Below are 23,095 nucleotides of genomic sequence, written 5' to 3'. Positions count from 1 at the left end.
AGCACAGGAGTTCACACTCACTGAGCAGGTGCACCTTGACCAGTGTATCTTCACCTGCAAGGAATGAAAACCAGCTGGAGCGTGGGATGGCTACTGCTGTAATGTTGGGTCCTCCTTCATTTCATGGTTCCGCCATCATCACATGGCTTTTATCTGGGTGTAAGTGGACACATGCAACATCTGTAGTATGATCTCTTATATTAACTTGGTTTCTTTACACATAGTACCTTAAGCATGTGAATAAGAAAATCAAATAGATTCATCAAGGTGCCAGAAATTATTTTGGAACAAAGCATTTACAATCTCCACGGTCTCTCATCCCTAAGTTCATACTAGCACCGTCAACAGTGGCCTCCACATCTAAAAATAATCTAAAAATGATCTAAAAATAACCTGTTTCTTTTTTGTTAGTTTTGCTAAAATGGAGCCTCTGATTCAGAATCAATCAACAGTTTCAAATAAGAAGGACAAACAGGAAAATATTAAACTCTGTCCCTCAAGTGTCAACCGTGCCAGTGCAGAGAGACCACTGCTCCTAACTGCCTCCCTCCCAGGAGTACTGTGAGGGCCATCTAAACTTAGAAATAGCTTTGAAATTGGCTTCCATAACCTTGGGCAACCTATGACAAGAGCCTACGGTGATTACTGATGCCATAAACAAGAGTGTCAATTTGTTAAGTCAACAACAGGAGTCACTGTGCATTTACTCCTCATGTAGGATCTCTGTCCTTAATGCACTGTACATTGTGATTTAATGCTATAACTAGTACTCAAACAGTATTTTTCACTTTGTGTTTCTATGTGGGTGCAAACTGTTAAATCTTTACTTAATATATGCTAAACTGATCTTCTGTATATAAAGAGAATTGAAAATAAATCTTGATGTGAATGGAAGGGGGGAGGGAGAGGGAAAGGGGAGGGTTGCGGGTGGGAGGGAAGTTATGGGGGGGGAGCCATTGTAATCCATGAGCTGTACTTTGGAAATTTATATTCATTAAATAAAAGTTAAAAAAAAAAGAAGAAAAAAAATAGCTTTGAAATTGAAGTATATCATTGCACATTATCAGTAGTGTCTGGCACATGATAGGTATGCAAGAAATACTGCTTGAACTTTGAGTAGAACAATCATCAAAACTGCACCCACAGCCGGCACCGCGGCTCACTAGGCTAATCCTCTGCCTTGCGGCGCCGGCACACCGGGTTCTAGTCCCGGTCGGGGTGCCGGATTCTGTCCCAGTTGCCCCTCTTCCAGGCCAGCTCTCTGCTGTGGCCCGGGAGTGCAGTGGAGGATGGCCCCAGTGCTTGGGCCCTGCACCCCATGGGAGACCAGGAGAAGCACCTGGCTCCTGCCATCGGATCAGCGCAGTGCGCCGGCCGCAACGCGCCAGCCGCGGCGGCCATTGGAGGGTGAACCAACGGCAAAGGAAGACCTTTCTCTCTGTCTCTCTCTCTCTCACTGTCCACTCTGCCTGTGGGGGAAAAAAAAAAAAAACTGCACCCACAGGGTTGGTGCTGTAGCACAGCAGGTTCAGCCACCGCCTGTGATGCTGGCATCCCATATGAGTGCCAGTCCATGCCGTGGCTGCTCCACTTCCAATCCAGCTCCCTGCCAATGTGTCTGGGAATGCAGCAGAAAATGGTCCAAGTGCTTGGGCCCCTGCACCCACATGGAAGACCCGGATGGAGTTTCAGGTTCTTCCAGGCTTTGGCTAGGCTTAGTTCCAGCCATGGCAACCATTTAGGGAGTAAACAGATGGAATCTCTCTCTCTCTGTAACTCTGCTTTCAAATAAATAAATATTAAACAAAAACAAAAAGACCACCCACAGCAACTGCAGGACAGGTTGTTAGCCTTATCCCACTCAATCTCATTTTGAGATGAAGGATGAAAGAGGTGCAGAGAGGTTAAGTTGCTTTTTCAAACCACAGAGCTAGTTATTAGCAGAGCTGGATCTAGAACTCAGGATTCCTGACCTTAAACCCGCTCTGCCCAACAGCTCTTTTCTCAGCTCCTTTATGCATTTGGGCTTTAAGAATCCAGGAAACCTGTGGCAGAGCTCAGACCCATCTTAAGGCTCCCACAGCTATTCATTATGCAAACACTCACACAGGCAATACAGTATCAGCCCCTACTACAGTGGAAACCTGCCTGGGTGTCACTACTGGCAAGAAATCAACTTGACTTTTCCCTAGACAACTCTCTTAGAGTCATGTTTCCTTAATCTGGACTGTTTTGTTAAACGCAAATTAATTAGGGCAGAAATAATTCCTAGAGGAGAGCAGCTAACTCTAATGACTTGCATTTGCATGGTTCTTTACCATTTACAAAGCACTGCCTTGTTATCTCGCATTTCTGTGCCTTCATGTGTCAGTTCATTGATTTGCCAGATGTTAGCGTGCTGTTGCTAAATGAAGTTCTCAATAGATTGTGAGAGAGGACGGTGCAGGACCTGCTGATGATTCCAACGGCACAGGCTCCTCTTTTCTCAGTGGAAGAAGTGATGGGTAGGAGTGTATTAGACTGGCCGGGGCAAGGCCACCAGAGCCGCCTGTTTACCACGGAGGTTCCAGGCTAGTCTGTGCCCCTTAGCTCAGTGCAGTCATGATTTATTTGGACAGGAGGTGGCAGAGTGTATACTTGACCTCAGACACCAAACACTCATGTCTTCAAAGTACTGAGCGGTGATGTCGGCTTGAGTTCACAGACATTCAAGTGAGCCCACACACAGCACAGAACAAGAGGAACCCTAATCAAAGATTAACTTGGCATGGCAGGGGCACAGGGCTTGAAAGAATACCTAGGGCTGCGTGGTTATCTTAGGTATGTACCAGCCTCCCGGCCCCATGCCCCACACACTCGGCCAATGTCAGCCAACGACATTACCTGCCTTGGCTGGTTGACCTTAGCTCCCGAAGACAGCAATAATCGAATAACGTCCAAGTAACCACCTTGGGCGGCTAGGAAGAGGGCCGTGGCTCCATCCTGATGAGAACAAGTAGGTGTTAAAAAGTCATCTTTCACCAGTATTCTCAAAGACATTAGATGAAGAGTTACACATGTCTAGTATAATTTTTCATTTCTATCCTCTTTTAAGTTTTCATCCTTTTGTCAATGGAGAATCAAGTGCTGTGTGAGTAGATAAATCCCCCAAACCTAAATTGTATGATTTCATGAATTGGGAGAAAAGGCTGTTCTTTTCATTAGATCTTTCCTATGCATTTCTCTCTCCCACATTAATCTGTGCTCCTCCAACACGAGGCTCTAGAAAGAATCTTCATGAAGTCTCTCTCTGCCAGGGCAGTGGAAACCAATGCCTATAAGTTACACAGAGCGATCATGTATGGAGCCCAAAGCAACTGCTCCTTCTCCAATTATCTTTAGTTTCTTCCTTCCCCTCTCCCCCAAACTGGGTATCTATGTCACTGGTCATTTCTTTATGCTTGGGAACACGTCACTTGGTAATTTCAGCAATGCAACTGCCAGCCAGGAACTTGCATTCTCCCGTACGCCCACTGCAGCCAGACGGAATGCACGGCCCAGGTGAGCCTCCCCAGGTTTACACTGCGGTGGAACACCTGAGCACACTCCGTGGGAGACACCCAGCAAATGGTGCGGAGTAGCACGCCCCCACTAGAAGGCTAACACACATCACTCCCTGCCAGTCGAACTGGGCGGGGCACGTGGAGGGGACTGGGTTTCCAGCGGAGCTCCCAGACTGCCCTCAAGGCAATCATTAAAAAAATTACCCAGCCTGTACAGGTGTGTAAGCAGCTGTTTGATATGCGGGTGAAATTAGCAGCAGCTCCTTACTGTGCAGCTTAATGAGTTGTCAACCCCGCCCTTAGCATTTTATAATCCGGGAACTGTCTGAAATGGGCTCCCCCCACGTATTTCAATGGTTTAGAATGGGAAGATTTGCATTGTCTGAGTAAGGATACAGAGAGGGATTACTATGGGAAGGGGTGGGCCTCTCCCCAAACTCTACATTTCTGTTTTTTCTTTCTCTTTTAAAGATTTATTTTATTTGAAAGTCAGAGGGATCGTCCATCCACTGGTTTACTCCCCAGATTGCTGCGACACCCTGGCTGTCTGGGCCAGGCTGAAACCAGAAGCCAGGAGTTTTATCAGGTCTCCCATGGGAGTGGCAGGTGCCCAAACACTTGGCCCATCTTCTACTGCTTTCCCAGGCCATTAGCTGGGAGCTGGATGGGAAGTGGAGCAGCCAGTATGTGAACTGGTACCCATAGGGGATGCTGGTGTCACAGGCAGTGGCTTACCCTGCTATACCACAATGCTGGCCCCAGAACTCTATTTCTAAGATAAGTTCTACCCCAATGAGCCTTGCAGAAGAATGTTATCTAGTGAGAACAAACTGAATACCCACAGTCAATCTGCACTGACTACGGATACTCATGCTAAGAAAATCACTATTTTTCCTTTTCCAGAGACTCATCCTATTCAATGTACACACACAGATATACTGTCAGACATACCTTACTATGTCCAAGTATGGCCAAATAAATACCCAGAACCTTAGACCTGTGTTCCTTAGACTTGGCCACACGTCAGGACCACCTGTTGGCCACGTTGTGCTTCAGAGACTCTGGCTTGGTGGGTCTGGGGTGGGCCTGCGTACTGTAGTTTCCAAAAGTCCCCAGGTGTTTCTAACGGGCAGCCAGAGAGGAGAATGGGTCTTAGATCATTATCAGGTGATGCAATCTTTCCGTTGGTAATACTGCAGGCTCAAAAGAGTTACAGATTTTGAAGTGCAAGGGTAAAGCCAGTTGCTGTGCACTTCAAAGAGGCCTACGATTCGTTGGAGTTTAAACAGCTAACTCTGGAGAGTGTGTTCAAATGGAAACGTTCACACCTGGCAGTACCGTGCCCTAGGCGTAAGCGCTAAGTATTTAGACGCAGCATAGCCTAACTGCGGTTCCTGGGTAATTGGACGCAGGAATTCCTGCACTCCTCATCATGGGACTCTGGCAAGTTCCTTCATCTCCCATGCTTTCTTTTTTCCTACAAAACCAGAATAACATTTGCCATGAATCCTATGGTACTGGAGTGACAATCAAAGGTGCCTTTGGTGTCTGCTAATTGCCAATTAGCTACAAATAGAGAGCAATGGATGCTTTTCAAGAAGTCATGTATGTACATGAGTGTACATGTATTTCACAGGTCTTCATCCATTCAGCCTTCTCTTCCAAATACCTTGATCTCTCCTCTTTGTGCCTGTCTTCACAAGTAACTACAACAGAAGATATTTTGACTTTCTGCAAGTCCACATGCTGGGCTGTGTGGTTTGTCATGGCATGGGTAAGTATGGGTCAAATGGTTTCTGAAGATGTTAATTCCACAGCTACCTGAAATGTCTCATATGTCCACCTGACTCAAGGGAGAACAAAGATGGATCAATAAGATCATGTGGTTTCTGTGCAGAAAAAGCTCACCTGGTCTACTGTAGCTTTTCCCCCTTGATGTATCAGATTAAAATTCTACCATTCATCACATTTTGGAAGTTAGCATCTCTGACATCTGAATTTAGACCTCAGTGTTACGTGTGAAGATGGAATGAGCAGGACCCATCCGGTGTCCCCCTGAAATGCACTCACATAAAGTTGGTCGTGGATATTGGCTCCGTGCTTCAGCAAGGTCTCCACCACCTGCATGTGCCCGTACTGACTGGCAGCCAGCAGGGCCGTGCCCCCGTCCTGTGGACATGTAAAGCGTGAGCAATCAGACACAGTGCAGGCGCTTGTTCTACCAAGGGGATGCTCCTCGGCATAACGTGGCAACAGAATTTTCCCGCAGACCCTAACAAACGCACTTCCATTCTTGTGTCCCATTTCCCTGTTTCATTACAACATAGTTCACCCTCAGCATGGTTATGCTGCATCCTTGGATGACTTGCTGGAGCTAAATTACAGTGATTTGACCAAATTATTTTAATTAATTTAGACATGTCCCATGACTACTGCAGAATCATCTGTTTGCCTCTCAGTATGGGAAACAGAACAGAAAGTTGTCAGTTCCACCTTGGAATGAACAGAAGAGACCCCCTTGGCTTCTGGCCAGAGACCCTGTTGACAAACACTGGCTTCTCCCCAGGGTGCCACCCAGTTAGAAGCCACTAGGGTTAAGGAGCTGTTGTGGGTAACCCTGTGGTTACCACAGCCCTCACGGAACAAGGTCTGCATCTATGAAAAGAATGGAAGATTCCAGCACATTCCAGGCACCTCTCATTCTCCTGTTTAGTTTTTGCCTCTGAACATGTGCCAATTTGTCCAGGTCTCTTAAATTATGGGCCCTACAATGAAACAAAGCCCTGTAAAGTTGCTGCACTCTGATGTGGACTGGGACATTCTGTCTACTCTACCTGTCTATCTGCACCCTGAATTAGAATGGGTGCTTATGTCATCCACATCACACTGACTGACTCACTGAGTCTGTGGCCAACCAAAGCCCTGAGTGGGTTTTCTCAGGTGCACCATGAGCTCTTCCCACCTAGAGCTGTCGAGCTGTTTGGCTCACAGATGTACATGGACACCTGAGCTAAATATAAATAACTGAAGAACATTTAACCTGGTTTAAAATATGAATCATAAATAGGAAGGAACCTCAGAAAGTTTGTGGAAAAAATGGAATTGAAAGTTATATTTTGATTCAAAATGTTTTGAAATCCAAGAAGTTTTTTCATAATACTCATTTCCCATGAACTTTTGGAAGATGGCAAACTTCCAAATGTGGACACAAAGAATTTGTTCAAAATACCTGCCTTTGGGGGCCGGTGTTGTTGTGTAACAGGTCAAACTGTACCTGCAGCACCCACATTGCTTATCAGCACCGGTTCAAGCCCCGGCTGCTCCACTTCCAATCCAGTTAATTGCTAATGTGCCTGGAAAAGCAGCAGAGGATGCACCAAGTCTTTGGGCCCCTGTACCCACATGGAGGACCTGGAGGAAGCTCCTGGCTCCTGGATCTTGTCTAAGACCTGATCTAGCTCTGGCCGCTGCAGCCACTGGCGGAGTGAACCAGCAGATGGAATCTCTCTCTCTTTCTTTCTCTCTCTTCCTCTCCCTCTCTCTCTTCCCCCTCTCTCTGTAACAATGTCTTTCAAATAAATAAAATAAATCTTTAAAAAAAAGTTAAAAAAAAATACCTGGCTTTGGGACTGGCATTTGGTTTAGTGGTTAAGCTGCTGGTTGGGATTCCTGCATCTCATATCAAGAGTGCCTGAGTTCAAGTTCTGGTTCCACCCCTCATTCCACTTTCCTGTAAACATGAACTGTGGGAGGCAGCTCAAGTGGTTGGGTCCTTGCCACCCACATGAGAGACTTGGGCTGAGCTCCCAATTCCCAGCCTTGGCCTGGCCCAGCCGAAGCCACTGGCAGGTATCTGGGGACTGAGCCAGGAGCTGTGTCTTTGTCTTTAAAACAAACAATCAAACAAACAAAAGCACCAAAAAAACCCAGTCTACCCTTGGAGCTCCTCAGAGGGTCTGAGTGGGTGTGTCTGGGGAGAGGCCCAGAAGTACTCCAGGCATGTGGGGTGACTGGCAGTTGCAGGTGGCAGGTGAGGCTCCCGGGCAGAAACACTGCCCTAAGAGCTCTTGTGTTCACAGGCAGGACATCCTGGGGGATGCGTGTGGCCAGGCACAGCTTCAAGGAGGGATGGGCTGTGTGGTGGAGGAGGGTGCTTGAGCCGGGCTTTGAAGGGTAGTGAACTGAGAGGTGGGAGACTGAAGGCTGGGGGGCTGGGGGGGGGCATGGGTGGTGGCAGTGGCAGGGACATCAAGAAACCTAACAGCAGCAACAAGCACCACTATTTTCAAGCTTTGTCCTATCGATTTTCTCAGCTCTTGGTCTGGTAAGGTAACAGAACAGATAAAATAAGATGATCATGTAGGACAACTGATGTCTATTATTATCTTAAAAATTACTTGAAGGCAGACACATATCCACAAATCTTCTATCTACTGGTTCACACAGCAGCAGCCAGGAACTCCATCCAGGTCTCCAACATGAGAGGCAGGGATCCAATTACTTGAGCCATTGGTGCTGCCTCCCATGGTCTGCATTAGCAGGAAGCTGCAGTCAGAAACTGGAGCTGATAATCAAACCCAGGTACTCCAATGTGGGATGTGGGCACCTTATTAGAGTCTTAACTGCCAAGCTAACTGGCTGTCCCCATATAGAGGTTTATGAGAACAGCTGATGTTTTGATGACGGGATCACATTAAAAAGCAGTGTCCCGACACTCTCTTCTTTCCTTGGGAATCTCTTAGAGACCTGCAGCTGGTCTAAAGGAAACATGGTTTTCTAGGATCGGAAAGACTGGCTCATGTACACAGGCCAAATGTTAGCCAAGAAAATACTGAAGCAGCCTCATGGTCATGATCATCCTGACTTAGGTCAAAGAGCTGAGATTCAGGTCTGTAAAAACTTACTTTTGTGGGGAGCAACTCGGACTAGACTAAGTTACTGGAATTAAGACTTATTCTATGCATCTGCTCTCCCACAATATGGCGCTGGGAGAGGAGTAAACAGCTTCTACCCAGCTGCCTCCAGTTCAACCAATAAACAGCAGGACCTGCTCCTGATTGGAGGAGAGCAGCGTACTCGGCGTGTGGGCAGCCGAGTTGGGATTGGCGGAGGAGGACTATAAAGGAGGAGAGAGACGGCATGCACCAGGAACATCTGAGGGGAACATCTACCTGAAGGAACACCTGTGCAGCCCCCGAGAGAGCCGGCCGGCGGTGTGCCGCTCCCCTGCGGAAGTGGGGAATGTGGCCAGGGGGAACTGCCCTTCCACGGAGGTGGAAGGGTCAGTAGCCAACCCGGGAAGAACCAGCAGCAAACCCGGGGAGGGCCGAGCAGACGAAAGAACAACGCAGGGTCATGTGTCGTTCCTCCACGAAGAGGGGGAGCGACAACTTTCTATTATTAGTTGCACCACTTTTATAGTAAAAAAATATAAAACACTACACACATATCTTGTATGACTGTATATTATATTCAGTATGTCTGGAGGCATGTACCTAACTCCATATCAGGTTTCAGAAAAGACAGAGACCCTATGTGAAGTTCAAGTCTATTTAACAGTTAGCATTTTAACAGGGAAAAAAACCCACTGGAAACTCCCTTGATATGTCCCTTATTTTTCAATAAGAAAACCTAAAAATTCCCAACTCAGGCAAATTTTAAGCATTTTTTAAATTACTATAATGCCAGAATTGAGATGGCAATCACAAAAATATATGGCAGTTCAAATTCTTCTATTACAAAACACTATGTAAAAACCATATAGTGAAAACAAACTTGATCTTTTGTAGATAATCTTTATCTATATGCCAAAAATGAAAATGAGTGACTTCTTTTTAAAAATATTTGTTTATTTGAAAGGCAGAGTGATAGAGAGGTAAAGACAGAAAGTTATCTTCTATCTGCTGGTTTATTTCCCAAATTGCCAAAATGGCTAATGCTGGGCCAGGCTGAAGCCAGGAGCCTGGAAATCCCTCCTAGTCTCCCCCTTAGGTGGCAGGGGTGCTTGACCCATCCTCTGCTCTCTCTGGCACAGCAGCAGAGAGCTGGATAGCAAATGGAGTAGCCAGGACTCGAACCAGCACTGATGTGGGATGTCAGCATCACGGGCAGTGGTTTCACCAGCTGGGCCCCAAGAATAACTTCTTTAAAGGAAGAACCCCAACTCCTCGCCCACTGTGTGAACTCTGATTCTATCACACGTCTCCCTGACAACAGCTCACACAAGGAAGATGTCTGCCCAAGTTCCCTCTTCAGCAATCCCTGAGGCTTACAAGGCTCAGACTGATACTCCCAGAAATTCCTACTGTGGGTCTGGATTAACCTTGAAGGAAAATAAGCACACAGGACGGGGAAAGTTAGAAAGCCGCCTCCTCCTGTTCCCTTCCTGGTTACGAAACAGCATTGCAGAGTGGAGAGTCAGCTGTGCAGGAGTCTGAGAAAATCCTCACAGAATTTTCCAGTCGTGGGTCCAGAGTGAAAATGTGATATATTACATGGAATCCCTAGGACCACTCCTGAACCATTACCAGCTGCCTTGTGATAGCCACTTCCTTAGACTTGAGAATCTTCTAGAAAGGGAAGCAGAAACGCATACCCCTGACTGCTGGCACTCTTCAACAGGGCATGAAATCAAGACGATTCTCTTACCTTGGTCCTGAATTCAGTAGATGCTCCAAATCCAAAGAGAAATCTCACAACGTCGTTATGGCCTTGCTGGGCAGCAAAGAACAGGGCGGTTGTACCTGACTGGGAGAGAGGGAGGGGAGGGGAGAGGCTGGCTTTAGAAGACATTTGGTCGTGTTTTATTCCATGTACACAGTGGCAAAGAAAACAACACAACATCCTTGCATAGTAGCCTTCCATCCTAGGAAGAGACTGCGTTTGAACTGATGCTATTCCTTGGTCAGGCAAGTGACAAGACGAAAGCAAAGCTTTATTCTTGGTGTAGTGGCATGAAGAGGGGCTCCCAAAAAGATACCTCTTCATCCTTATTCACAGAACCTGTGAACATTACCTTATAAGGCCAAAGGTTGGATTAAGTTCATGGTTTTGAGAGAAGGGATTTATCCTGGGTTACCTGGGTGGGCTCTGAATCCCAAGACAGGCGTCCTTGTAAGAGAGGCGCATGTATCATTTATGCTTAACACCTGGAAACAACTGAACTGTCCATCAGGGCATTAAGAGATAAGCAAAGTGTGGTATACCTACAGAGTGGAACAGTATTCAGCCTTGAAAGGGAAGGACATTCTGACATGTGTTATGACAAGGGAAAACCTTGAAGCCGTCGTTCTAGGTGAAGCATGCCAGGCACAGAAGCACAAACACAGTATGGTTCTGCTGTCACATCTAAAGCAGCAACATTCACAGAGTCAGAAATGAAGATGAACGTGGAGTTGCTGCCTAATGGGGCCAGAGTTTTCATAAGATGATGAGGACTGTGTGGATGAACGCTGGTGATGGCTGCACAACTTTATGGACGTACTGAACTGGCCACAGAAAAATGGCCACGATGCTAAGTTTTACATATATCTTACTACAATTGTTTAAAATTGAAAAAGAGGCGATGTGACCCCAGAGGCGGGACTGGAGTGCTGTGTGAGCTACGGCACGCTAGCAGCCCATAGAAGCCACGGGGCGGGACCTCCAGGGGGAAGGAGAGCCCACACAGCCTGCCTGGGCACTTCCGGCCTCCAGGTATGCGAGGGAATTAGTCCCTGCTGTTTGCAGGCTGCCCAGTCTCGGCAGCCACAGGAAGCCGGTTGGTGCAGCGGTTGGGAAACACTAGCATTTGTTAACACAGAAAGCATTCTGGTCGAATTTTGGTTATGCAATGTGGTGTCTTAGAGTCAAAAGCTACCCGTGCAACCAAGAATCCACTTCTGTAACGGTGAGCCCACAGGAAAAACAGGCCCCAAAACCTTGCTCGAAATGGGACCCACTAAGAAACCGCCTGATTCCAAGTTTTAAGCTGATCATGACATTCTCAGACACAATTTTTAAAAATACTTTTTCTTCTCAGCCAGTTTTACAAAACCTCTTGTAGACAGGAACCCAAATCAGTGTGTCACGTGAGCAACGTCGCAGTACTGCATCTACAGCCGATAGATTTTTCCTACCACAGGCTCTTCATTTCCATGCTTTCAGCATGGGAGGAAGCTAATGGCCAGGCACTGTGCAAAGAAAACCCTCTTTCCACAGCTTAGCTGGGACTGTGAAGGTAGTGGGTCTCTCACTCAGGGAGAGAAAGCCAGGAGAGCAAGTGCTGTGGATGACTGATCACCCTAAGGGCCCGAGCAAGTGGGAGGCAGGTGAGCAGTGAGGGCCGACATCGAGGCAGAATATCTAACCCAGATCTAACCCGGATTTGACCTGATCTAACAGATCTAACCCAGGTCTGTGGGTGATCCCATAAGACTGGCTGCCCTGTCCAAGCAGGAGGTTGGGAGGGACCCCACAGCCTGGCTGCTGGCAGGCAGCAGGAGCTCCAGGCCCATTTCCCCCACCACCCGCCCCTTCCTGTTGGAAGCCTTGTGGATGCGCATTTATATTGACTAACACAGAGCCGATAAGCAACTCCCACATTCCAGATGTGGGCCGGCTGCACAAAGGAGCCCAGGGGCCTAAGTGAGCTATAAGTCGATTGGTTAGGGGTCTTTTGGCATGCTGCCCCTTCTGCCCTACAGAATTGCTGTTACTATCAGAGGTTTTTTCTTTCCTTCTTACCCTACAAAAGTCTGTGTCTGATTGCTAATAAACGGACATGCTCATCCAGCCTGTTTCTGATGCTTCTTGTAGAGAGACATCGTAGCACTTCCAGCTCAACAGCTGAGGGTCTCACTCAAAGAGACCTCACAGATCTTACCCAGATTTAACCTGATCTAACCCAGATCTATCCCAGATCTATCCCAGATCTAACCTGATCTAACCAGAAAACCCAAATCTAACCTGGATCTAACCCAGATCTAACCCTCTACCTCAGGCTATGCCCAGGGGCACAGGCAACATGGCCACTCACAGAGCCTTGCCATCTGCAGTCAGGAGTGAATTTTCCCTTGTTTCCCAGAGACCTGGGGAGGAAGCACCTTTCCACTGCTCCGACAGTGAGGGCAATGGATTCCAGAAATCTTAAGGCATAAACAGATCTGGATGAGAAAACTTGGCTAACAGTAAAACTCACCTTCTTAACAGAGATAATTGAGAGACTAGCAAGGTGCCTTCCTAGGAATCATTTCTTTTTCAAGAGAAAGGATTTTTTTTCAATAAGCTTTCTTGACACATTGATTATAAAAAGCATAGTGAGAGCAGTTTCAGCCAGTGTTGGAAGCTACATGCCACCCATCATCATGCGGCAATCTGTAGACTACAGGAGCTAACTCTCAGTCTGCAAGATGAGTGGAGGTCTTCAACTGTTGTGCTTTTCTACTGAAACCCAGGGCTCCCTGCCAAGAGCATTTGCAATTCCCAGGCCTGAGAGTTACAGTCAGCTAATTCTGCCGACTCTCTAAGGTAATGATCTTTCAGGATCATTCGCTTCCAGTTTGGAAACAAGCTCTGTTACCTAGACAGTCAACCAAAGAAAACAATAGCAAGGGCTTCTTTAGGAAACAAATATTCTGATATTGCAAAAATAGATGGTGAGTTTCAAAGCACCGCAAGGCACTCTTTCAGCTTCCAAAACAGGTGCTTTGAAACTCACCATCTATTTTTGCAATATCAGAATATTTGTTTTGCTAAGAATTCCCAAGGACTTCTGTTCTCAATGCCAAAGAGTTTTCATCTCCAAGATTAGTTGAGCCATTGGAACCAAACACATAGGTCAACATAAAACTATAAAAACCATTATGTTGGCTGGAACCCAAATATTTCTCTTCTGCCCCATTTTTTTTTCAGTTGTTCTAAAGAGACTTTTGTGAATGTTGAGCCTGCCCTTCAGGATAAAGGTTTTTGAGTAAGCATATCTGGACCATATTATTTTTATTTAGAGAAAAGCCATCTCTTCTTTGAACTTATAACAAACATGGACTACAAAGAAGAGAGGAAAAACAAAAAGATTAGGAAAATTTTAAACTATAATTCTAAACATTCTCATCTCAGGTTCAAACATTCTCATTTCAGAAGAAATGAAGTGCTGCTGACTATGACCCTGTCGGAATAAGATCGAAGTCAGAGAACTCAGGAGGCTTCCATGCCTTGGCAACTCACGACTGGAGCCTGGGGAGATTGCTGACGCCATAAACAAGAGTGTCAAGTTGTTAGGTCAACAACAGGGGTCACTGTATACTTACTTCTCATGTGGGATCTGTCCTTAGTGTGTTGTCCAATGTGAAGTAATGCTATAACTAGTACTGAAACAGTATTTTGCACTTTGTGTTTCTGTGTGGGTGCAAACTGATGAAATCTTCACTTAATATATACTAAATCGGCCTAGCGGCGCCAGCACACCGGGTTCTAGTCCCGGTCGGGGCGCCGGATTCTGTCCCGGTTGCCCCTCTTCCAGGCCAGCCCTCTGCTGTGGCCAGGGAGTACAGTGGAGGATGGTCCAGGTGCTTGGGCCCTGCACCCCATGGGAGACCAGGAAAAGCACCTGGCTCCTGGCTCCTGCCATCGGATCAGCGCGGTGCGCCGGCCGCAGCGCGCCGGCCGCGGCGGCCATTGGAGGGTGAACCAACGGCAAAAGGAAGACCTTTCTCTCTGTCTCTCTCTCTCACTGTCCACTCTGCCTGTCAAAAAAAAAAAATATATATATATATATATACTAAATCGATCTTCTGTATGTAAGGATAATGGAAAGTGAATCTTGATGTGAATGGAGTGGGGGAGGGAGCGGGAGATGGGAGGGGTGTGAGTGGGAGGGAAATTTTTGGGGGGGGAGCCATTGTGGTCCATTAACTGCACTTTGGAAATTTATATTTACTAAATAAAAAAAAAAGAAATGAAGTGCTGAAGTAAACATGTCCTAAAACAAGGATCTAGCATTATGGAAATGACTCAGAAGAATTGGTGAGAAGATTGACTGGATCCCCTGTTGTCTCACTGGACCCTCTCCCCTTGCTGAGCCAGGGCTGCGGGGAACCAGGTCTCAGCCAAGTGTCAGGCATCACTCTTTTCTAGTTCCCAGCCAAGGCCTCCACTAACCGCAGGGTGATGCAAGAGACTTCTGGATGTTCCTTGGGACTCTATGATACAGTCTTTAGACCTGGAACATCCTGCTCCACTCGGGAGCTGTGGTCCAGACTGGAAGAATGTCTCCATGAAAGCTCTGCTGACGAATTACTTTTCTCCAACAACAGCTATCCCAGGACAGGGCTGGATCAGGCTAAACCCGGCTTTCAGTCTAGCCTGGGGCTTTCCAAGGATGTCCACCTCTGTTTGGGTCAGTGACAGCCCAGAGGAAGGACTTGAGCATGTTATCTCCAGAAAGGGTAGCTCACCAGGCTCTGGGTTGGCTTGCAGATATCTGGAGCCTCTTCAGATCTATCCCAAAGTATGTTAAAAATATCCCAGTTCTCTACTGCTTCTCTAGATTGGACCAAGAATAGATTCTCTGGCAAGACCAAACTCCCCTTTATCTGGGGTTGCACTTGAATGAAACATGGCCAACAGGCTCATATTTTAGCCCAAGTTCACCCACATGGCCACTCAGAGAAGTCTCTGGAAAACGTGGTTGGGTGAGGATGGTTGAGAAGTCCTAGCAAGTCAGCCTCATTATGAGCAGGTCAGAGGTTCTAACCTCTAAGACTATCATCTCTTACGAAAATCCCATAAATCTGGGAGCACCTCATACCCAGGGAAGAAGGAGGAATGATTTAAGCTGGAGACCAAACGTGTGTGTGTTTAAGGGCTGAGGGAGGACATGGGCGACTTCAGATGTGCCCAATGATGACCCATTTCTGTGGCAGAATCTTAGGCACAGAAAACTCCGCAGTGGGCTCTAGGGTAGGAGCAAAGCAACGATGGCTCTTGCCCTCCTCACTAGTTCTCCGACAGGCAAACTCCAGTTCCCTCAGCCCTTTTCGTTCAAGTGCAGAACCTGACCTACCTCTCTCTGCAGGTTGATGTCTGCTCCTTGTAGCACCAGTTCCTTCACACAGTCTATGTGGCCAGCGTAGGAGGCGACCATGAGGAGTGTGGTGCCGTGCTGGATGGGGGGAGACAGACGAACAGTTAGGCCACCACTATGTCACACAGAGGGGTCCCGGGATGGAAGACTGTGCAGACGCCAGCTCCACTCAGAAAATGACTGAGCGCAAACTTCCCTGTCACGCTGGGGCTGGTGCTGTGGCATAGTAGGTTAAGCCTCTGCCTGCAGTGCTGGCATCCCAAACGGGTGCAGGTTTGAGTCCCGGCTACTCCATTTCCAATCCAGCTCCCTGCTAATGGCCTGGGAAAGTAGTGGAAGATGACCCAAGTACCTGGGCCCTGCACCTGTGTGGGAGACCTGGTAGAAGCTCCTGGCTCCTGGTTTTGGATCAGCTCAGCTCCAGCTGTTGCGGCCATTTGGGGAGTGAACAAGCAGATGGAAGACTTTTTTCTCTGACTCTTCCTCTCTCTGTGTGTAACTCTACCTCTCAAATAAATAAATAAAAATTTTTAAGAAAGTGCCTCATCAGTAATCTGGAATGTAGACTAGATGAGAAAGCAAAGCAACAAATTGCTGAAGCTGGAATTTTCAATTTAAAAATGTACCTCATATCCTTTAGAAACACAGTCCAAGTGAGCCATAATTATTACAACAGTAATGTAATATCTCACTTTATGAGTTCTATGTAATGATTCCTGAGCCACAACGCTGCTACTGATGCAACCAATGGGTTAAAAGGTGCCAGCTGGTTTTCTGTGGTTAGAAGTCTTGGCCTTCAAAATGATTCAGGCAAAGATGAAAGGCACTGCAATGCAAGGAGGGTCAGCGGCCAGGGGCTAAGTCCACCTCTCATCAACCACGGGACCTGGGGTGAGCTGCTCACAGTAACGGGGACCCATTTACTTGGTCATTAAAAAGAGTGGGAAGGGAAAGGCTGACGGCTGTGGTCTCGGCCAGCTTTAAGATTCAAGGACTTGAAGTACACCATGGTCATGGACCCTTCCAATTACAGTGGGCTTTTGAAGGTTAATTTACGTTTTTTAAAAGATTTATTTATTTATTTTAAAGGCAGAGTTACAGAGAGGCAGAGAGAGAGTCTTCCATGCTCTTGTTCACTCCCCAAATGGCTGCAACAGCTGGAGTTGGTAAAATCCAAAGCCAGGAGCCAGAAGCCGAGAGCTTCTTTCTTCCTGTCTCCCATGAGGGTGCAGGGGCCCAAGGACATGGGCCATCTCCTGCCCTTTCCCAGGCAATAGCAGAGAGCTGGACTGGAAGTAGAGCAGCCGGGACTCCAACAAGCACCCATATAGGATGGCAGCACTGCAGGCTATGGCTTTACCTGCTACGCCACAGTGCTAGCCCCTGCAGTTGGTTTCAAGATCTTGCAATTGAAATTCTCTCCACCGCCTCTGCATCTTCAGCCATCTGCCTCTCAGGAGTGGATGACAAGAGACAGATGAACCTGTACACCAAGAAGGCGCACTAGGTACAGGGCAGCTAACATGAATCTCACAGTCTTCGAGATCGTTCTGTGTGGGGGACTTTGAAGGAAAGCAGTGGACAGTGAGAGAGAGAGAGAGAAAGGTCTTCCTTTACCATTGATTCACCCTCCAATGGCCGCTGTGGCCGGCGCACCGCACTGATCCGAAGCCAGGAGCCAGGTGCTTCTCCTGGTCTCCCATGCAGGTGCAGGACCTAAGCACTTGGGCATCCTCCACTGCACTCCCGGGCCACAGCAGAGAGCTGGACTGGAAGAGGAGCAGTCGGGACAGAATCTGGTGCCCCAACTGGGACTAGAACCCAGTGTGCCGGCGCTGCAGGCAGAGGATTAGCCTACTGAGCCACGGCACTGGCCAGAATGAAAGCAGTTTAGTTGAATGGTCACTGACAGACTGATCTGAGTTGTTCTGCAACCTCTCAAGGTTTCATTCTCTACATCTGTAAAATGGGGGCATAATAAAAGCATCTGCCTTAATAAATCAGTAAATAAGATCACTCAAGAAATGTGGTTAGGCACAGGAATGTTAGTTGTTCAGTATCTATCAGACATTAAATTAATGTTATGATAGTTCAGTAAATGTTAGTTCATCATTTGATTTTTGTTGACTTCTATAAATGATCACGCTAGTTTGGGGAGTCTGGTTTATTTGCTTAATATAAAAAGTACAATAGAGTCAAGAAAAGCTAATAACTTTATAGCAGGCTCCATGATACTTCTTCTGTCTTGAGTGAACACATTTCACATTTGGATGTAAGATCTATATGGGCTGTAGCACCCAGTATTCAGCTGCACTCTGTGTATTCCTCATGACTGAAGTGGCGAGCTTGCTATTACTAACTTCCTGCTGGATGGGAGACATGTTCCGTTAGACAGCAGGCAGCAGCACCCTTAGTTCTGTGGTCTGAGAAAGCTAATCCCCATTGTGGTGGTTTGAAGAGGGGAGGCCTTGTGGGACGCGAGCCCCCATATGTGGGATTAGAGCCCTTACAGAAGAGGCAGAAGGGAACTCGTCGCCCCCTTCCGCCCCAGGAGACCGCAGTGACAAATCACCACCCAGCAAGCAGACCATGAGCCTGCATGGACTCCAGGCCTGCCGGCGCCTTCATCTTGGGTTTCCCAGCCTCCAGAACCATGAGCAATAAATCTCTCTTGTTTATAAACTTCCAGGCTGAAGTGTTTTGTTGTTGCAGCCCAAATGGGCTAAACCACTTGGTTTCATACCAGTCTGACCAGACAAGGGATGACTACATCCTTTAACATGAGGTGAGAAATTTTCTTTATCAGAGGTCCCCCCAGTCTCAAAAGTCAATTGTGAGCTGGAGGAACTACAAAGCACTTAGCTTGGAGATATAGAAAAAGAACTCTTAGGATCCTCCGTTTAAAGGAAAGATGAATCAAATAATACTACTCCTTCACAGAATATATTTCAATTCTACATCATGGTCACCTGAGAAAAAGTCTGGAACACAGGAGAAAAAGAATAAAGAAGTGTTATATTAACCCACACAAAAATAGTCCCACTATGCTTAAAAGCTGTTAGGTGGGCTAATTTCAATTCTCTAAAGATTGAGGTTATTTCATTTCATTAATGTTAAGCTGCATCTTTAAAAAATGCACTGATTCTGAATTGACATATTGGTGTATATGAACACAGTGAAGTCCAAAACAAAAAAGGACATATATTAACACATCTAAATAGGATAAATGAATCCTGCCAGTGCACACGCTTCTGTCAAAAAAGATGAGCAAAGCAAAAAATGTACACATCACATAAAAGACAGGAAGTGGAGATGGGAGTGTTGGCAAACCCAAGCTCTGGGGTATAGTGGGTGGCCCAGAAATCAAATATTTGTGCTTTACAAGGCTATTTGTTGGAAAAGTTTGATCATGGTCCTGCTTGAGGTTAGGAACAATTCCTGGGACACTCCAAGAGTCCCTGCATTCTGACGTCTCTCACTGGCTTCCCAGGGGATCCTGGGGCTTGGCTCCCTAAGTGAGAGCAATGCTAGCCTTGAGATCAATCACCATCATCAGAAGCCATTCTGGAACTGGACTCTGTCCTTAGGCCGCACATGGAGGAGACAAGAACTCAGCCAGTGATGTTCCCAGGAGAGCAAAGGCTGCACTGTTGCCCAATACCTCCCAGCATCTCCGTCTCCACCAGTCTCAGGAGCCCTTTCAAAAGACAAGAGATGTCTGCAGTGGCCATCGTGTAGATTTGCCCTTTGGGTTACAGAATCATCTCTCCAGAAAGCACATTTTTCATTTTAAATGAGGAAGGGTAACATAAAAAGTACATTAGCATCCATTCCTGGAAGCAGCATTTTTGTCAAATAGCTGGCGGTCACTCTGCAGACAGAGACAGTGTATCTTGGAGGGACAGGGGTTATGGGAGAGATGACCCCTAATGCGGAACAGGTGCCAGAAAAGCTGAGAGCAGTTGGTGTTGTGGGGCAGTGGGCTAAGCCCCTGCTTATGAAACCAGCATCCCATATCTGAGTGCTGGTTCGAGTCCCATCTGTTCCACTTCCTATCCAGCTTCCTGCTAATGCTCCTAGGAAGTCAGCAGAAAATAGCCAAAGTGCCTGGGCCCCTGCCATTCACGTGGGAGACGTGGATGGAGTTCCTGGCTCCTGGCTTTTGTTTGACCTAGACCTGGCTGTTGTGGCTATTTGGGGAGTGAACCAGTGGATGGAAGAAATCTGGCTCTCAGGGGCCAGCACTGTGGCTTGGTGTATAAAGCTGCCTCCTGCAGTGCCGGCATCCCTTATGGGCACTGGTTCAAATCCCAGCTGCTCCACTTCCAATCCAGCTCTCTGCTATGGCCTGGGAAAGCGGTGGAGGATGGCCCAAGCCCTTGGACCCCTGTACCTGCGTGGGAAACCCAGAAGAGACTCCTGGCTCCTGGCTCCTGGCTTCAGATTGGCACAGCTCCAGCCGTTGCGGCCAATGGGGGAGTGAACCAGTGGATGGAAGACCTCTCTCTCCCTCTCTCTCTCTCTGCCTCTCCTTCTCTCTCTGTGTAACTCTGACTTTCAAGTAAAATAAATAAATCTTAAAAAAAAGAAATCTGGCTCTCTGCCCTTTCAATAAATAAATCTTTAAAAAGGAAGAAGTTGACAGAAAGAAAGGTTGAGTACGTGTGTGTGTGTTTGGGGGGAGGATGTTGTCTGGCCCTGGGAAGCCACAAACCAGGAGGAAGTCGTAGAGATGTCTGACAAAGAGTGACTTTAAGGAAAAGAGGGAAAGTGGTCATCTGAGGAGTCAGTGCGGGAGGCCCCAGTGCCAAGTGGCCTTTGAACTCCACCGTTTTGCCCAGTGCAGTACAGGAACTGGCACACCACAGCAGGTGGTTCACTGATGCCCAAGACCCGCTCTCCATCTGGCTTCTGCCACACAACGGCTACTGCATTTACACTGGGGTAATCGGAAGAAAGTTCCACAAAGAGGTTGTTGACGAAACTGTGGCCTGGGGGTGGGCAAACTGCAAAGAACAGCATAGTCCAGGAAGCTGGGGACAGTGGCGCTCCATGGACAGCCAAGCCTGAAGGTGCCTGGGGACGGTAGCAGCTCTCAGGATGCAGAGAGAGAGAGAGCAAGCGAGCTGCAGCCAGACAGACGGGGGTGGGGGCAACACTCGCTTCTCTCCTCCCCGCCTCTGGCTACTGCCCACCCTGCCATTGGCCACACGGTGCTGAAGGCCAGAGGGAAGTGAGGCCACTGGGACATTCCACACTGTTCAGACTCCCGGATGTAGATCCAGATGGGCAAGTGTGCAGTGGATCTGGAGGTGCACCTGGGAGCCATCCTGCCCCAAAACCCCATGGGCCAAGTGCAGCAAACTCTGCTCTTCTTTTCTCCTGTGAGGGCCTCCCCCTGCCCCAGGCAGCTGTGGAAGCCCTGCTGGGCACGGAGAAGCCAGGGGCTCCAACTGGCCCGGTGCCTGCCAGTGGACAGGAGTATCTGTTTTTAGTCTCCCTTCTAATTAGCATCTCTGTGTTTGCAAAAGGCAATGAAAAGGCTAAGAAGCTGGGAGGAAGCTTCAATTTCTCAGTTTTCTCATCCTTGTAGGAAAAACAGAACTCCCACGCCCACGGCAGCCCACGCATGCTCTAAATCATCTCCCTCTTTCCACAAAAGCAGTGGTCTGAATGCTTTCGCTCAACACCTTTCTCTCCCTGGCACGTGCCAGTTCTGAAGCCCAGGGACACGGCGCTGTCCTGACAGTGGCTGCCACTGGTCTCAAGCATCCAGTGTCTCCCTGCCTCTCTGAGTTCCCCCAGGCAAGCACACACACCTGGAGGGGGAAACAGATTGGCGCCTATGGCGGGGGTGGGTGGGAGGGGACGCGTCGAGGCCATGCAGGTACCGTACGCTGTCTCTGCAGTCCACGTCCACGCGCCCACTGTTCAGCAGCAGCTTCAGCAGGGCCAGGTTTCCTCTCCGTGCAGCCCAGAACGCAGCGTTGGCAAGCGGCGTTTCCTTCTGCAAGGGCAAAATGAGACAGGATCTCAGTCACCAGCAGTCCCTGTGGCCGCTTCTGCAAGAACGGAGAACACCGTTCAAACGGGGGAGGGCTCTCAGGTGCGGGCCCTGGCTCCTGGCAGAAGCTCCTGGCTCCTGGCCCCTCCCAACCAGGGAGGAGCATCAGACACTGGAACTGGAGGTTTGGAACCAGGCACCTGAGCCATGGGTTGCTAGGTGGGGCACTTCCAATGTCCCGTTTCCCATCAATGTTTTCGCTTTCCTGCCTCTGTTCAGGTTCCTTTTTGCTTGACCCCATGCTTCCAGGTCGACACTCTGCTCACAGGAAATGAGAAGATTCCCTGAAACATTCCAAAGCTCTCCTGACCTCTAAGCGGAGCGAACTTTTTCCCAGGTCCAACCTCCCAAAGCAGGTTCCCTGCACTTTTTCTAAGTCGTCTACACTTTCTGTCTGGTCCCAGCTATCTGGGTAAGTGCCTCACTTTTCCTCCAACGAGCTGCTTCGCTTTGGCTGGAACTTGCCCGTGGCTTTGGCTGAGAACGAGGAACCCTGGGCAGAGAATGCCATTCCGCATCCTCGCAGATTGGGCACTCCACTGCTAAGTCCTTTGACAGCTGCAGAGTTAAAGTTGTAACCGCAGCTACGGTCTCCAAAATGAATGGCGGAGCTGAGTGCAAGCACAATTTCCTTCCTTGTGGTAAACCGGTCTGGGCTTGCAGAGGACAGCCTGTGATAGGGAGGGAGACTGGCTCTGGGACCAGACAGCTCTGGGCCCTGGTGCTCTGGGCAGGCGACTTGGCCCTTGGTAGTCTCAGTTTCCTTTGGCTTAGGTGGAGAGCACAGGGCCTACCTGGAAGTTTGAGGAAGGACTAAATGATGTAGATTCTTTGCTGAACACATGCCCTACACACCGTAAATGCTGCTGAGGGCCAATTTCCTCCCCTCTAGATATTTTTCCTTAAAAATTAGAATCAATACGCAAAATTTAGAGTATTGAGGGATGGTGCTGTGGCGTAGTTGGTTATGCCTTGGCCTGCAGCGCTGGCATCCCATATGGGCACCACTTCCAATCCAGCTCTCTGCTAATGCACCTGGGAAAGCAGCAAAAAATGGCCCAAGTGCTTGAGCCCCTGCACCCACATGGAAGATCCAAAAGAAGCTCCTGGCTCTTGGCTTCAGATCAGCCCAGCTCTGGCCATTACAGCTATTTGGGGAGTGAACCAGTGGGTAAAAGACCTCTCTCTGTGTCTCTCCCTCTGTCTATAAATCTGCATCTCAAAAAATTAAATAAATCTTAAAAAAATAAATTCAGAGTATTGGTACTAATAAAGAATTGTGCTAATCTCATAAAGTTTTATAATAGTCACATTGCTTAATGAAAGCACATTTTTGGGTGGGTTTTAAATACTTTGCTGACACCAAAGGCATATTCTGCACTGCCTTTTGAATACTTGCATGCTGACATGGTGGCTCCCCCTTATCCA

General features: G+C 47.9%; 1 protein-coding gene across 3 annotated transcripts in view; it reads right to left on the bottom strand.

The window, feature by feature from the left end:
* ANKRD29 (ankyrin repeat domain 29) overlaps positions 1 to 23,095 on the bottom strand; it is a 56,256-nt gene that overhangs the window by 19,584 nt on the left and 13,577 nt on the right. For 2 of the 3 annotated variants that reach the window (XM_089305255.1, XM_051851339.3), the window contains exons 2-6: positions 21,500 to 21,610; positions 15,583 to 15,681; positions 10,191 to 10,289; positions 5,613 to 5,711; positions 2,884 to 2,982 (exon numbers count right to left, since the gene is read on the bottom strand). In XM_089305255.1, the coding sequence (XP_089161381.1) occupies positions 2,884 to 2,982; positions 5,613 to 5,711; positions 10,191 to 10,289; positions 15,583 to 15,681; positions 21,500 to 21,610 (507 nt within the window). The remainder of the gene's footprint in view (positions 1 to 2,883; positions 2,983 to 5,612; positions 5,712 to 10,190; positions 10,290 to 15,582; positions 15,682 to 21,499; positions 21,611 to 23,095) is intronic. The other variant, XM_070049915.2, reaches the window with a different exon arrangement.

Source organism: Oryctolagus cuniculus, chromosome 10 (assembly GCF_051225735.1).
Source record: "Oryctolagus cuniculus isolate XC-2025 breed Fujian yellow rabbit chromosome 10, ASM5122573v1, whole genome shotgun sequence".
Taxonomy (NCBI): domain Eukaryota; kingdom Metazoa; phylum Chordata; class Mammalia; order Lagomorpha; family Leporidae; genus Oryctolagus; species Oryctolagus cuniculus.
This window is presented reverse-complemented; position numbering and strand designations above follow the sequence as displayed.